Source organism: Morone saxatilis, unplaced genomic scaffold (genome assembly GCF_004916995.1).
Source record: "Morone saxatilis isolate NCDOM2014 unplaced genomic scaffold, NCSU_SB_2.0 Contig20, whole genome shotgun sequence".
In the NCBI taxonomy this organism is placed as follows: Eukaryota; Metazoa; Chordata; class Actinopteri; family Moronidae; genus Morone; species Morone saxatilis.
The window spans coordinates 975,299-991,351 of NW_023339763.1; the positions used below are offsets into that span (position 1 = coordinate 975,299).

The 16,053-nt window shown below is 44.8% G+C and overlaps 1 protein-coding gene across 1 annotated transcript in view; it reads right to left on the minus strand.

Annotated features, from left to right (window-relative positions):
* Positions 1–15,573, minus strand: part of fgfr4 (fibroblast growth factor receptor 4) — a 17,130-nt gene extending 1,557 nt beyond the window's left edge. Inside the window, exons 1-20 of the mRNA XM_035666632.1 lie at positions 15,060–15,573; positions 12,782–12,995; positions 8,560–8,750; positions 8,321–8,471; positions 8,128–8,178; positions 7,320–7,589; positions 6,847–6,936; positions 6,580–6,746; positions 6,350–6,473; positions 5,298–5,488; positions 5,051–5,189; positions 4,716–4,909; positions 4,436–4,581; positions 3,982–4,103; positions 3,768–3,878; positions 3,250–3,440; positions 1,395–1,517; positions 714–784; positions 260–397; positions 66–171 (exon numbers count right to left, since the gene is read on the minus strand). Of these exons, the coding sequence (XP_035522525.1) occupies positions 66–171; positions 260–397; positions 714–784; positions 1,395–1,517; positions 3,250–3,440; positions 3,768–3,878; positions 3,982–4,103; positions 4,436–4,581; positions 4,716–4,909; positions 5,051–5,189; positions 5,298–5,488; positions 6,350–6,473; positions 6,580–6,746; positions 6,847–6,936; positions 7,320–7,589; positions 8,128–8,178; positions 8,321–8,471; positions 8,560–8,750; positions 12,782–12,869 (2,664 nt within the window). The 5' untranslated portion in view covers positions 12,870–12,995; positions 15,060–15,573. The remainder of the gene's footprint in view (positions 1–65; positions 172–259; positions 398–713; positions 785–1,394; positions 1,518–3,249; positions 3,441–3,767; positions 3,879–3,981; positions 4,104–4,435; positions 4,582–4,715; positions 4,910–5,050; positions 5,190–5,297; positions 5,489–6,349; positions 6,474–6,579; positions 6,747–6,846; positions 6,937–7,319; positions 7,590–8,127; positions 8,179–8,320; positions 8,472–8,559; positions 8,751–12,781; positions 12,996–15,059) is intronic.
* Positions 15,574–16,053: the final 480 nt, after the last annotated feature.

Here is a 16,053-nt window from a genome sequence, read left to right on the forward strand (position 1 = left end):
ATTTCATAGGAGGGATGTGTGTGTGTGTGTGTGTGTGTGTGTGTGTGTGTGTGTTCGGCGCCTACCTCGTCGGAGATGGACAGCAGCACTTTGTCCAGCTCCTCCACCAGCTGTTTGAAGGTCGGTCTCTGGGTGGGGACAGCGTGCCAGCACTCGCGCATCATCATGTAGCTACGAGGATAAAAACAGAGCAATTATTTCAACTAATCCAGACAGTCTGTGACTTCAGTATAAAGACTATATCGGACTTCCTGCTTACAGTTCATGTGTGCAGTTGGAGGGTTTGTCCATTCGGTGTCCTTCCTTCAGCAGCTTGAAGAGCTCCTCGACAGGGATACCAGGGTACGGTGAGCCGCCCAGCGTGAAGATTTCCCACATCAGAACGCCAAACGACCACCTGAGCACGGACGAAAGGAGAGGGAAGACGATATTTATATTTATTTATCAGAACACATTTATTTACTTTTTAACTAACTAACTAGTTAATGTGGTGGTCTTTTAAACACAGATTAGCTTAGCATATAGCATATCTACAGGAAAGCAGGAAGTTGACCAAGGCTTGCTCCACTTTTATTGGAGCACAGAGCAAAAAGGGGCGTGACTTAGAAAGGGTCAACTGACAAGATCAAAAGATGTTTGAATTGTGTGTAGTTTTTTTCTGTGTTGCGTTGTTGTGCACTTTTGTTTGTTTCTGTATGAGAAGTTGAACTTACACGTCGCTCTGGTGCGTGTACACTCGGTCAAACAACGCCTCTGGTGCCATCCACTTCACCGGCAGCCGTCCCTGCAGAGCGAACACGAACACGTTAGATCATCATTCACCACAGCAGCAAATTTCTCTTCCTGTTTCGCTCTACAAGTTTTTTTTCTACCAAATTCTGCCTCTCTTGTCGCTGCACGCTCGGCTCATTCCTTCCTCACCATCCTCCCCCCTCCCCCCTCCTTGTCTCCCCTCTTTTCTAATTAAGTCCCATTAAGCCTGCTGCCAATCAGAGGAAAACATCAGACATCTGTCTTGAGGAATATTGAAGCCAAGCAGGAGGAGGAACCTGCCTGAGGAGAAGGTACAAACAACCAGTTTCAACTTTAACCTTTTAGCAATCCAAATGTCTTGACGTGAAGTTTGTTTGATTGATATCAACAGGATATCTTATTGATCACTTTGAGAACCTCTTTATGTCTGATGTTCTACTTGTTTGACATTTAAGTCTATTTCGTAACAAATATTTTACATGCACAAATATTTGAGCTTCTCATTTAACTCTCATTTGTTGGAAAAAACTAAGATCTCCACCCGAAATTTCCCCCTGGGATTATTAAAGTATTTCTGATTCTGAAAGCTACAGCAGCAAAAGGTTATTCCTGAAAATAAGCCGCTAGAAAGCGTCACTCACGTTGGTGGTTTTCTTGTAGTAGTCGATCTGGTGGACTCCTCTGGCCAGGCCAAAGTCGGCGATCTTCATCACGTTGTCCTCCGTCACCAGAACGTTTCTGGCTGCCAGATCTCTGTGGATGCACTGCAGAGAGAGAGAGAGAGAGAGAGAGAGAGAGAATTAAAGACTGACACAAAACCTCTAAAGTCAGCTTAAGGCCAACTGCTGGGTCTCCAGATTAGAAGATTAGCATAATGTTTAAATAGTCCTGGTTAATGGGCTCGGAGATTTAATGTTTAATTTGGAGAATGGGCTGAATGCATAATTTTTTTGTCATTTTTTATGTCCTTTTTGACAAGGCTCAGGAGTATAAATTTACAGTCTTGGTAGAACAGTTTGAACGAGTCAAGTCAAATTGTGTTTATATAACCCAAAATACATTCAACACCCTATGTTCCTAGATGCTGATTTGAGTAAAAACCGCCCAAAAAAAACTTTTAACAGGAAAGAAATGGAAGGAACCTCAAGAAGAGCCACAGAGGAGGGATCACTCTCCCAGGACGAACAAACATGCAACAGCTCTAAAGCTAAACTAGAACAAAACCTCATTGTCGAAGGTTTTTACATTCATGAAATTGAATTTAGACACGTTTTTGTCTGTTCCAGCTGTGGTTTTGGAGCGATCACTTAAAAACACGGAGGTAGAAATGATTCACTGCCGATTTTCTCCAAAAATGAAAAGACTCTGGAGTCTAAAGTCAACACACGGTGCCTCATTTTAGAGAATGCAACAAAATTAAAATGTCTTTATATAGAAACCCGGCAGTTTGAAGTAAAAACAACCCTTTGGGAGGAAAAAAAGAAAGGCCCCTTTTGCCCACATTGAATGGATGTCATTAAGTTTATTTTGGTTTTCATTCGAAATAGACGTGGGATTTGTGGGGACGTGCGAAATGAACCAGTCTCGGTTTTGTGGGTCTCCCCATAATGGAGGGTTAGTTTCAGGCTCCTGCATTCTTAGGAGGCCGTAGAGCCAGAAACCTGATGCCTACACCCAGACGACGGCTCTGCTGCCTGTTTGCTAACAGATTTATGGCAGCGCTAAAAAGGACAAAGCCCTGCTACGGAGGGACGGACAGATGGATGGAGAAGAGCAAACAGGGCCGAAGCTGCGGCAGCTCTCTGTTCAGGAATGCCTGTCTGAGACACCGGCTGGCAGACAAAGAGACGTGTTGATAAGAAGCACACAGACAGAGTGCATGCTGGGTAAATGAAAGGAGTAAAAACATGGGGGGGTTCGGGGGGGGGATAGAAAGAAAAGGGATAGACACAGAAGATGGCAAGAGAGATCAGAACTGAGGGGGGAAGACTGGTGCTGCCAGACCCTTCTGGACCAAACTCATTGGTCTGAAGGCCAAGTGCTTGAATCCAAAAACACTGAATTACACAAATCCTAATCACAATTCCCTGTAAGTCAGCACCAAATGGCGGTTATTACAGCCCATTCAGGGCTTATACAGCTCACAAAGTGTACAAATGTTGAGCATTTTACTATCCAAGTTTCATTTGGTGGCTGTATTTCCTGCCCTGTGGATACATTTTATTGTGATGAGGTCTGATGATACGGAAGCATCCCCACAGGAGGCAGAGGCTCGCAATGTAAAAGTTCCCCGAACACAATCGAACATCTTCAAATGACTTGTTTTATAGTACCAACAGTATGAAATGCAAAGATATTCCATAAAACAGAGTAAATCAGTTGAGTGATCAATAAATCAAATCTTCCTCTTGCCAAGACTTGCCAAAAAGAGATTCGGATACCGTCTCAGATTCTTCTCCTGCTACAAGTAATTTCCTCCCTTTGAGTTGAACATACCCTTTTAGAGGCGAGGTATTCCATCCCTCTGGCAACCTGGTAGGCACAGGACAGCAGGTCTTTGAAGGTGAGCTGCTCTTCAGGCACCTTAGTCACATCAAAGGTGTAGTCCATGCCTGGGGGTCGCCGGGCGCGCAGGTACTCCCTCAGACTGCCTTTGGAGGCGTACTCCACCAGCACATACAGAGGGCCTGAGGGGGGAAAACAAACAGTTTGAAGGACGATGAAGGGATTGTTTTTATTGTTGTTTTAGCCTGAAGGCTTTGGACCACCATAGTTGAAACACTCACTAAATTAGGTTGTTGCAATTTGCAATAAAAAGGGTCTTTGGGAGGTAGGTAAAGGAAAGGCATTGTTTTATCTCCACAAAAGGGTGTGTGTCATAATTAGGGTTAACAAGGAAGAAAATTGCTCTAATTGTCAGCTAAAGAGAGAAGAAGATCATTAAAGACCATCAGTTTATCCAGATCAAATGCTGGACAGAAATAAAACAAACAAAGATTAAATCAGAAACTCACCATCCTGTGTGCAAACTCCAAGCAGGTTGATGATGTTCTTGTGTTTGTCCATCACCTTCATCAGCTCCATCTCCGAGATGAGGTCTGCCAGATCTTTGTCTGTGGCGTCATCTGAGCGAGAAAATATATCTTATTTAGAAAAGCACGCCTCCCCCACACAGACACCAGACGTCTGGCTGCTCGTATTTTTGTGTCTGTATCATTTCTTCCCTACCTTTGAGCATCTTAACCGCCACAGTGGTGGCCGGATCCGGACAGTCCTTGTTGATGCCGTAGGCCTCCGCTCTGACCACCTGACCAAAGCAGCCTTCTCCTAGAGGTTTACCCAACGTTAAACTAGAGAGAGAAACAGCGAAAGTTAAGAATGTCCAAATGAAAACTGTACAAATCCATAATTTGGGGCTCTGGTTTCCTCAAACACAGGTTGGGTAGAGCCAAAAATGGGTTGCGGGCTTGTTTCCTTTTAGGTCCCCACATGATGCGAGAGCTACAATGTTTAAATGAGTCTGGATCCCAGAAGCCAAACTAAACTTAGTGAAGAAATACTCTATTTGCAAGGGGCAGAACTTTTCATAATCACTTAAAATGTAAGAGTAGGTGTAATTCATTTCCAAAATATCAACTCTGCAAATGATCACAGAAGTGTTTCTAAATTGCAGATAACTTACTTCTCCCTAGGGAACTCCCAGTCCGGGTCGTAGGGCAGTTCAAACTCCATGACTCCAGCCAGCATTGGGGAGCAGCTGGAGGAGAGGCGAGCCACCCTCATCAGAGACGCACTGGACTTCCCTGAGGAGTTGGACTCCACTGAGTACTGAAGGAAGAGATACAGAAACGGAGGTTTTAGTCATCAGCCTTCAGGAACATACCAGAAGGTTTGAAACACTTCAAATGTGGTTGGATCACTCTTCGTACAAACTTTCAAATGTTAGAGACTTTATGATGTACCTGTCTGCGAAGAGGAAACTTGGAAAGCTTCTGGACAGGGAGGGCGTCAAACGGCTCCCTCCTCGGATGGACCTGCATTCGACACAACACCACGATGACAATGGCCATGATCAGAGCCAGGAAGCCACAGGCGTAGATGATGATGTCGGTGTACTTGGTCTCCATGGTGTCCATAGCGACTGCTGCTTCCTCCTCTACAAGAAGAGAAGGGACAGGTTTTAGGAAAAATATTTCTACCCTTGTGAAAAGGTTAGGGTCAATGTGGTGCAAGTGTTCAAGCATATAAGTAAATTCCAACAAAGTCCGAGTGTAAGTGAGCTGTGTTTGTTCTTTACCTGAGATGACGGTGAGCCAGGCGGACTGGTGGGCAAATCCGATTGAATTTCCAGCCAGACAGGTGTACTCTCCTGCGTCCTCCATGGTAACTTTGGACAGGTAGAGAACCTCCACCTCTGACATGTTCAGACTGCCAGTCTGCACAACACAGAAGTGACATAAAAAGTTAGTATACATTTATCATGATGGTAGTGTTTATGATGGAAAATCAGTTTGTAGATGTAGAACCAGTTATGTGCTACCAACCTTGAGGATCTGAACGTACGGTGTCCCATCAGAACCGTAGCGGCTGCCGTTCCTTTCTATGTGTTTGAGCCACTGAATGTGAGGCTGGGCATCGCTGTAGACCTTACAGTGGAACTGGACGTCACTGCCCACCACTGCTGTGGTGTTGGCTGGTAGTCCAGCCTGCAGGATGGGTCTGTGTGGGGAACGCTCTGCAGAAATCAGAGGAGAGATGAGAATTAAACTCCAGATCAGTCAGAGTTTAAAAGATTTTCTTCTCTGGGTGATTTGGGGACATGGAGATAGAGATTTAACTGATCTACCAATCTTCATTCCCCTCTCAGCAGGAGTCCATGTAGGCAGGACAAAAACATCTACATATTTTGGCTGTTTAACAGCTGGCAAACATGAATGCTTTGTAAACAAATGTCTAAAAAATGCCCAGCAGTTGTCGCTGTCACCTATAATGTGTTTGTATGCTGGCAAAAGAGCAGGAAATCGGTTCCATTAGCGTGGCTCTTTGTCAGCTGGCCGCCGGGCTCTCTTTGATCTGTGGTTACTCTCGCTCTCTGATCTCGTTAGTTGTCTCGTTAGTCATGTCCCCCCGTTGATGGGGACGGAAACTGACCCCGTGGTGGATGGACAGCGAACAAATGAACAAACAAACCGCAGCCCTTCTCAATCCCCCGTCACAGGTCAGGTAGAAAACTGGTGTGGACGCCTGAACGTCCACATCCTGCTCACAACGGGTGATGCCAGGCACCCCTGTCACCTTCTGCTCAACCCCCCTGGTTATCCCCTCTCTGAGACTGCAGGCTTTTATCTGAAGTCATTATGCTTTTACTAAGAACTGTTGCTGATCACACAGCCAGATCACAAAGCACTGAAATTCTGGTTTAAAGAATAATCCCTGTCAGTAATTCAACCCATATCTATGACGTAACTTTTTAATTTGTTGTTCAAAACAAAAATAAGGCCCAAACACAAAAACACCCTCAAAACTACAAGATACAAGGCCACAGACTTGCACACACTCGGCGTTGCCATATAGCGCTGAATCATCGGTTTCTTACCCAGGACGTCGAGGACGTAGCTGTGGGCGATGGAGCCGTACTTGTTCTCCACCACGCAGGTGTAGTTTCCTCTGTCCGACGGCACAACGCTCTCCATCACCAGGCTCCAGTGCTGGTGTCTCAGCTAGCAAAAAAAATAATCAGTGTGATTAGACATCTAATGACCGAACTCAAGTATCGCTTGAAGCTCTCAGATCATCAGGAGGTTAACAAACTGCTGCCATCCTCACCTTGATGCCCCCAATGCGGTGCTCTCCCCTAAATTCACGTCCATTTTTGAGCCAGCGGATGCTTGGCATGGGGCTGCCCATAGCTGGACAACGAAACTTCACCGTGTTGCCTGCAGGAACCGCATACAGCTTCTTCTCCATACGCTGGGTGTGGGTCCAGTAGGGTCCTGTATGGACAAAGACGAGCCAATGAACCAGAATGCTCTGATGAAGCCTGGAGGTTGAGTATTTATAACGATTGCAGCTAGTAATCAAGCAGCAACTCACCTCTGGAGAAGTAAACCTGGTCGTTTTCGATCTCAGCTGACGAGTCCTCCAAACCGTTATCCTCGTCATCGTCCCCCGACCCCAACGAGTCTGGAAACATGACACTTTTTAAATTAAGGAAATATGAAAAAACACTCCGAAGCCCAAGTTGACCCAACTATTTCACGCCCTAATGAAAAAGGTACACGCTTGCTTTGTCAAACCAGTTATATGGAGTCAGAAAAGCAGCAACCAGTGACTTTTTGACATATTTGCTAAATTAAGTTTAGTTTAAAGATTTACCAGTTATTCAAATTGTTTGTTATTAGTTTTCTTTCAATGAACAAACCAAGTAATTGAACATTGTTTTGGCTCAAATTTAATCTAACATACATTTTGGCAGCAATATTGGAGATCCTTACCTATTTGTAAGAATAATTTTAGCATCTGTTTAGCTAAAAAAAACTGTTAGTTAACAATGTCAGCGTCCCTACCTGCCACAGTGATGGTGAAGTTCCTCACAGCCTCTTTGGTTCCCCGGAGAACACAAACATAAACGCCTGAATCCTCGTAGGTGACGTCTGTGATCTCCATGATGGCGCCGCGGATCTGGATGCGAGGCGTGGGCAGAACCCGACCTCCCTCCTTGTACCAGTTCACCGCCATGCCGGGTCGGGTGCTCATGTCGCAGCGCAGTTTCAGGACGTTGCCCGGCTCCAACAGAAGATGTTCGGTGGTGTCTTCACTCAGGTCCTCGAGAACATCTGTTGAAACATCAGCGCAAGAGGTGTTAGCGCGTCTTCTTCTCAATTTTTATTTTTATACTTTCTTACAGACAGTCAGCAGGTCATTTCTTTATCCCTCTAAAGCAAGTAGCCATCCCCTCAACTATGACCTTCACCTCTTCAACCCCATTATCTCCTCCCCCGTCCCCACACAAACACACACAATGAAATTACCATGGAGACCAGGAGGCCTAAGCAAACCAACCCTCCTCCACACCCCCCCTCCCCCTCCTGCAGACTCCCTCCCTATCATGCTCACTCCAAAAAGAAGAAGAAAAGGATTGTGGAGGACTGAAGCTAATGAACATGTTGCAGCGTGACAGTGGACGGAGAGTAAATCTGAGGGGCGGTGAAGGTTCACTGGAGATCTATGTAAGCGAAGGGAGAGAAGTTCATTCCATCCTGGGGAGGAGGACACCGCCGTTTACATGGCGTTTTACATGCTTGTTTCCTACATTTTTACAGCAGTATAAGTTGCTTTAGAGCGTCAATATTTCAAGACATTTCTAAAATGTACCTGAGGGGATTTCAGCAGCAGTCAGATCCACAGTTCGGGAAATGATGGTACCTGTTGAAGGGAAAAGTTGAGGTTAGAAAATAGTGTGTTTAGATAGATGCTAAATTGTAGTGATAGTCACACAGGGCACCTTGGATAAAAGTTAATGGCACAAAAACTAGTAAGAAACACCAAAATGTTGACAATGTCTCACCAGGAAGGACCTCCAGCCACGCCGACTGCATCGCCTGCACCGTCTGCCCTGCGTGCATGCTCTCGGCCATGCAGATGTACTCGCCCGCGTCCTCCAGAGTGATGTTGGACAGGTGCAAAGTGTTCACCTTGGACGCGTTGCTCTGCAGGGCCTGCACAGAGGAGGAGAGATCATTTTAACTTTTTTAAATATGGTGTATCCAGCCCGAGCAGAGCGATCAGATCATGATTCGTTCTTACCGTCAGAGCTCGGACGCGAGGCACGAGTCCTCCCTGGCTGCGTCCCGGGGCGCCGACCTCTGTCTTCAGCCACTGCACCTTTGTGGATGCTGGTCGGTGGACTTTACACACCAGCTTCGCCTGACCACTCACCAACCCTGTGGTGTTTTCTGGGTAACCTGGAACGATCAGAGGCCTGGATACCGGAAGATCTGGAGGGTGGAGATGAAAAAGAGAAAATTAGTCATAATTTTAGATCCTGTGGGTGCTTTTGACCTAATTTTGAGATTGACTTCCATGCTGCTAACTGACTCCTTGCACCCTATTTTAGGAGCTTTTCAACTGAATGAATCTTATTTACTCCTTAAGTAACAACACTGTGTTTAAAAGAATCAGATTCCAGGTGTCGAATTCCAGCTATTTCACAGAATAAAGGAGCCTAGAGTTGAATAAAGTGCTACAACCCTCCTTGGTCTGACAGCGCCCCGAGTGAACAAGACAAAAATTGTCAAAACACACCCTGGTGGTTTCAGTTTACCTCTGAAAGGTCTGGCAACAGAAGCACACCGTGTTCCTAAACAACCGCTGTCATTTAATTCTACCAGGAACCGGCGATAGAGTGCCCCGATAACCCGGCAACTATCGTGTCACCATCAGCCACAGTGCCATCCATTCAGAGGGTCACTCTCACCATTTATCTGCTCGTCCACTGACTTGTTGGAGCATATGTGCGCCCTGGCCGTGGACCTCACTTACTGCTCAGTCACTCAGAACGAGCAATTTTCCGGGGCAATTTTCTGTCTGATTGCTTCCTGCGAGCGCTTAGTGAAAAGGCAATCTGTTCCCTTGTCGGAGTGAAGTGCAAGTACATGCAGAGGTAACGCTTTCAGGAACAAATACACAATGTTGGAAGCAGCCAAAAGGAAAACAAATACAAAGAAACATCTTGAACACACAAATATTAAGAATATGAATCCCAAAAAAGCCACAAATTTTCCTCTAATGGAGCAAATCTGAGTGCAGTAAAACCATCAGATGAACACACACATTTACTGCCGTGCTAATGAACTTGCGGGGACGTTGCCCCGGAGTTGAACTCGCAGCAGAGTGTGAATTGTCACCCAGAGGCGAGGGGGCAAACAAAACACAACACAACACAAACAAACCGCTCGGCCGGTCGGCCAGCCGGCTGGGCTGGCAGCGGAGCGGGACAATGAAGAGTTTCATGACCCGACCCGGGAACGCAGCCGCAGAACACTAAAATACGTTCTCTCTGTTTTATTAGCAGAACATGTTCTCCTCAAGCTGCAGCTTTAATTTTAAGGAGCAGGGGTTGATTCTTTATTTTAACCTGCTGTAGGCAAATATAAGGACTTTTAAAGAGTTAATTAATGTATTTTCCATAACTATAACTCCTCCTGATTCACTGATAGTGGTGTTTGTAACAGAGCTGTAATAATATTCATTAATCTATATATTATACTTATTAAAGGACCAGTGTTTCGGATTTAGTGGCATCTAGGTCAACGTAACTTTGCTGTCAACGGATTTTTGTTTTGAAATGAGAAATTCGGAAATTTTCTGGGGTTTTCCGTTTGTGGTTTTAAAAATAAAAACACATAAAACTACTCGTTTTGTTACACTTATCTATTAACCTGACCCATCTAGCACTGTAGTAGCCAATTGCAACAACCTCCCCTCATCCTCCTGAAACTACGGTGGCCCGCAAAATTATTAAAATTAATGGGAATGATTGTTTTCGTTTTCTCTGCAGCACATTTTGCTTTTATCAAAACATTTTCAGCTCCTTTGATTTGGATATTTCACATAGAAACCTGGTGGACTCCACCAGAAGAGGACTCGCTCCCTCTGTTAATAAAAACGCAGTGATTCTTATTTTCCGGTGATTATACACTAATGAAAACATTTCCATTACTGACAATAGATCCTCCTAAATGTTACACACTGGACCTTTAAGTCGATAATATGAATTAAAATCACAAACGAACCTTCAAGCTCAACATCACAGATTTAAATGCATTCAGAGATACTTTGTTAATATGTTATAATCAAACACTTTGAGCTCTGAACTCAGCACCGTCCTCGTCTGACCAGCAGATGCACTCTTTAAAAATGCCAACCCATTTATTCTGAGCAGAGATCAAAGCAAAAGATGGCATTCTCTGGCACTCGGTTCTCCTTTAACACTGCAAACAGCTTGCTGTCGTTATGAAATCAATTAACTGTTCTGTTTCTGCGACTGAACTGTGCAGCCAAGAGTCTAAGTTGCCAACCTTATTCCTTTAAGCTTTGTGTACATTTCCTGCATTAATATTGCAGAGACGAGGAGGAGCTGCAGGCTTATATAATCTGTAACGTGGCAGAAAACTTAAAATAAGTTTTTCCGGACGAGTCAGATCCCTACTGCATGCGGTTACAGTCATATTAGATGTATAATTATATCTGGAATTATTTTCTCTCAGCTATCAAATTAGCAACACAGCAGAAAATAGATTAATAAAAGCAAACAGAACAAGTCTCTCTGCATCACATCCCTCCTGACAGGAGACTGTTGGGAGTCTGAGTGGTGCATTGTGGGTCCCTCTGACCCTCATCACCTCCCCTCTGTTGGACTCATCTTTAAGGAGGCGGGAGTCTCTTTTCACCCTTTCAGTGACATCAATGGGGGAGTTTATCTGTTTCTTTTAGACGCCATGTCTCCGTCTCCGCTCAGTTATCGAGGATTGTGAAACTGATAGACAGCCGTGTTGGAAATGTAAACTGGAGGCTGTGGTTGATGTTACAGGGACGGTGATAAATACAGATCCCACTAAACTTGTTTTACTCAGATTTTATGCTCATGTTGGTGTCAGATACACAACCCTACGACCCACACAGAGTAAAAAAAACCACCAATAATTTGAATAATTTATGCCAATTTCTCTGCTGTAATGTTTCACAATTACTTGTTTACTGAACTTTCTGACTTACTTTATAATATGTTCTACTGGGAACAATAAAGTTGTTACAAGGAAGCTTAGTTTTTATGACTTTGGCTCATAAAAGTGGATTTGAATTGAGTTGTTTTGTGGAGATAAAAGTTGAAATGTTGCCTCCACAGCTGCCTGTTAAATAACCCCCAGGCATGAATTATGACATATACACATACATATACAGTATGTGTGTGTGTGTCTGATATATTTTTTCTTTTTTTCACAAAAAAAGTTTCCATATTAAAATCCTTAAAACTCCTTCGACCTCTTTGCTCGCCCTTCCTCTTTCTTGCACATTGTCTAAACAGCGAGCCCCCCCGACGGGCCTCACCTGACCACAGAGACGGAAAGAGACAACGTCTGCACTCATCAATCTGCACACTACCATCTTTATTAAAACCCTCCGTCTGAAGAGAGTTTGCGTTGAGCAATTACGCTGATTACACCTCGACTCAATGGAAACATTTAAAGGAACTTAAAACCCGACAATGGCTGACTTATTGCATCGGCTTCTGTTTGCAAAGCATGAATGAAAAAGCCCCCCTGCAGCCCCTCCTCCTCCGCTCTTCATCCTCTACAGCTGGCACGCAGCCAGGCAGATTTACACTTCCGAGCCTCGGGGCCTCGGACGGATCAGGTAGCGCAGTTTACAGCAGCAAAAACACTGAGAGCCTTTACCCCTCTTCTTTCCTCACTCACTCCTAGACTCGACTACAGACTCTCTGTCACTTTTCCTGTCACCTTGGCTTCCTCCGCAGCGGTCGCCAAGAAACAAACACTTTCTAATAAAAGGAAAGGGTTGAAACCTCCACAAAGTGATTTTATAATTCCCTTACAGCACTTAATGAACTAGCTGAGCCGTATCTCCAAATCTACAAGTAGTTACATCAAATATTTGGTGCTGTTGGATTCAGAACTTTGATCCAGTCTGATAGTAAACGTACAATATGTAATTTCTGCCACTCTCACATCAAAACCATTACAAAGAGACGAGGTTTGATAATGTGTTAGCAGCTAGGGATCATGGGAGAATTATTATTATTTTTAACCACTACAAACACAGAATAAAGCAGTTCCACCTTAAAAACCACTGCTTCTCTTGTAAAGTTTGGCAGACAAACTAGACAAAAAATACTAAATAAGGTCTTTAATAAACTGCTCTGGGGCGAATGAAGAGGTGAAACAATCCAGCATCCATCTGGCCTCACACATCCCGACACTGACGTAAGAAGTCATCATCCAGGTCTTACCTTTGGTCCGTCCTTCGTCGATGGCTCTGGCCAAGGCTCCGTCCATCAGACAGAGCAGGACAACGCAGAACGTGCAGACCCTCGCCATCTTCTCATGCGTGTGTCTTGTGGTTGAAAGGCAGAAATAAATACGTCTGAAGCCTGAGATTGGCCTCACACTCCAGTCGCTGGCATCGGAAGCTCCAGATACCCACAAAGTCTCTAAATCTGGATCCTGTGGAGCCAAACAGAGAGAGAGACCGTTATCTCTGGATCAGAAACTGGAGTCTAGAAGGAGATCTGACACAAATGTCTCTGTTCAGGTTCAAACCAGGTGCACAAAAGAAAAAGAGACAGACGGTTAAAGAGCCTGTTTGGACCGCGAGCAGCTGTATTCTTAACCAGATGTCCTGTTAACTGTCCCACTCGTCCGCCTCACATTGTCCAGGCTCTTCTGCGTCATGAATAAGGAGCAGGGCTGTTACCGCCTGTTGTTTGTCAATGGACGGCGCCCGCTCAGCGCCCGGGATAATGGGCCCTCGCTAGAAAAACACTTGAAACTTGCCAGGAAGCTACAGAATCTGAAGGAGAGTCGCCCAGTCAGCAGCTGAGGAGGCTTCAGGTTCGGGAGGAGAACATCAGAGCGCCGCCGCAGCTTAAATTTATACCAAAGAACAACTCTAAACTTCATCTATGGAGTAAAACTGAGGACTGATTGGGATCTTTGGGGATAATTCTCAATATTGTTTGTTATATTCTTGATTTAAATGTCTAATATTGCCTCTCCAACAGTCCAACACTCAGTATATTAACACAGAAGAAAAAGCAGCAAATTCTCACAATTATAAAGTTAGAACCAGGATTGAGGATCTATGTTTGTCTTTTTCTGATTGTTTCAGCTCATTTAACTCTTTTTAAACATAAACAAGTGTGTCTGACTGCTCAGTTTTATATAAAGCTGCAGTTACAAAACCTTTTAATGTCAAAGACCCCCAACAGTTAGCCCACAGACCTCCAATTTGAGATTTTTTCTTAAGGAATCTCCTCTGAGACACAGTTTCTCTCCTCATTGTTCCAGTTTAAAATGTGATAAAAGTTCAAATATTCTGCTCCTCCTTTTCCCGGGGACCCTCATCAACACACCCAAGGACCCCCGTTGGTCCAAAAACCTCTGATTTAAAGAACTTTACCCTCAATAAAGTTTCATGATTTAAGGAAAAATGTCAAATCCCTCAATATCACCTGGACCTGAAATATTCTCCTACTTTTATTATTTTTAAAAATGTTACTATGAAGATATTTGTACATCCAACTGAAGCAGCACAATGCCTCATTCTGCACACAAACTGTAAACACTAAAGGAATAATGCGCTGATTTTTCTGGGGCCAACTGCGCACAGGCGCCAGACTCCGGTGCGTGCGCTCCACTCATGCAGACCGCGCCCACACACACACACACACACACACACCGTTTAAAGCACCAGCTCGCTGAATGAAACGTATTCTTTCTCAATTAAGGACTGGAAAACTTTTTTCTCCTGCTGCTGCTGCTAATTCCGCTGGCACGCTGCCCTGCTGCTGTTCAGCCGGAGCCAAAAGACTCCCAGTGTATCCTGCCCCTCGGTCACTGTGGGGGCTTTTATTTCGGATGTGCTGCATATTTCTGACACATAAAATCACACTTAATAAAGCAGCCGAGCGCGCTGTTAAAGCCCCCGACTGCCCTCGCAGGTTGGACTGAGGTTGGTTCACATTAATGCAGCTCCTGTTGGTGTTTGCACGCGTGCTGTAGATCAATAACTCATCCATAAATCAAAATCAATGCAATAAATAACTAATAAAAGTTGGATTAAATGAGCTGTACTGCACCGGGTCGTGCAGCTGAATGTGGGGATTAATCTGTGATTTTGAGTTCAAACTCCGCTCAGAGCGACACAAACAGACTTTTCTCCTGACAAATAGTCCGTGTGGAAGGTTCAATGTCTAATGAGAGACTCTGAGCGGGTTGCAAAACACAAGTTAAACGTTTCTCTCCCGAAACTCCTGATTGAAATTTACAAAACCTGCTTTTAATTCACCGGTTCGATGCTGTAAGAGGAGAAACAGACCCCCAGTTTAATAACTGTACGCTCAGTAACGGGGAAGGTTTCAGGCTTTAGGGAGCTGAATATGAGGTTACTTTTAAGGATATTTTGCTGGTAATCGAAGCCGCCCTCCGCAACTCAACTCCCGCAGCTGAAAATGAATGAAACAACAACCCTCCGAGACCTTCCAGCTGTCTCCGTCTGTATTCACCCACCTTTCCTCTCGGTCCGTCCGCTCAGCAGCGCTGACTGGCACCAGTCAGAGAGAGAGAGAGAGATCACTCCTGGTCCCGGTCGATACGACTCAATATTGAAATCCTCATTTGGAGCTCTCCTTGTGTATCCTTCTCCAGGAGCTTATAAATCCATCAAAAGAAAGAGAGCCCGGAACATACGTGAACGACAGCTGCCGTGAGCGGAGGAAGGAGCTGTGGATCCGCTGGGCAAAGTCCGCTCAGAGCTCTAAATCCATGCAGGGAGAGAAACCCAAAGCAAAAAAAAGTCCTTTCTTGCTTTGAAAATGTTGGAAAAAGATCCCAGAATAAAGAAATAAAGACGCGTAAAACGTGAACTCTTCGCGCGCGTCTTTACGCAGCGCTTCTCCTCTCCAGGCTGTGAGTTTATCCGGTGAGATCTGCCGAGAAATGTGGAGCTCAGCCTCCTCAGTCTGTCTACAGCACAGTGAGAGAGAGAGAGAGGAGGGATGAGAGAGAGACTGCGTCCTGCACACACCAGCCCTCCTACAGCACTCTGCTGCGCTCCGGACGGCAGTCACAACAACAATGGTCTGAGAGCGGCCGGCCAGGGGGAGCAGGAGGAGGGAGGAGGGGAGAGAAAGAGGGTAGGGTAGGGGAGGGATTGCGCTTCTGTTACCCCCCCTGCACTCCCACACAAAAAAACAGCCCCTATCCCTCCAAAAACCCTGGCAAATAAAACCTCTCCACAGGGCACAGCTTGCTCAAGTTGTCCCCAAAAATCCAAACATTTAATCTTTTTTAAATATTTTTCCTCCAACAACCATAAATCACTTTATTAAAACAGCTTTTTTTATAATTCCTCATGATTTATGGGGTTAATTGTCCTTTATGCAAACAGAGCATTAAGACCTCTTTAGGAGACGCATTCAATTAAGTTGCTTCAGTGTGGGTGAATGCTGTGAATTGCCTCCACAGTTTTAATTGCATCAGTAAAAGAACAAGACCCCAGTAA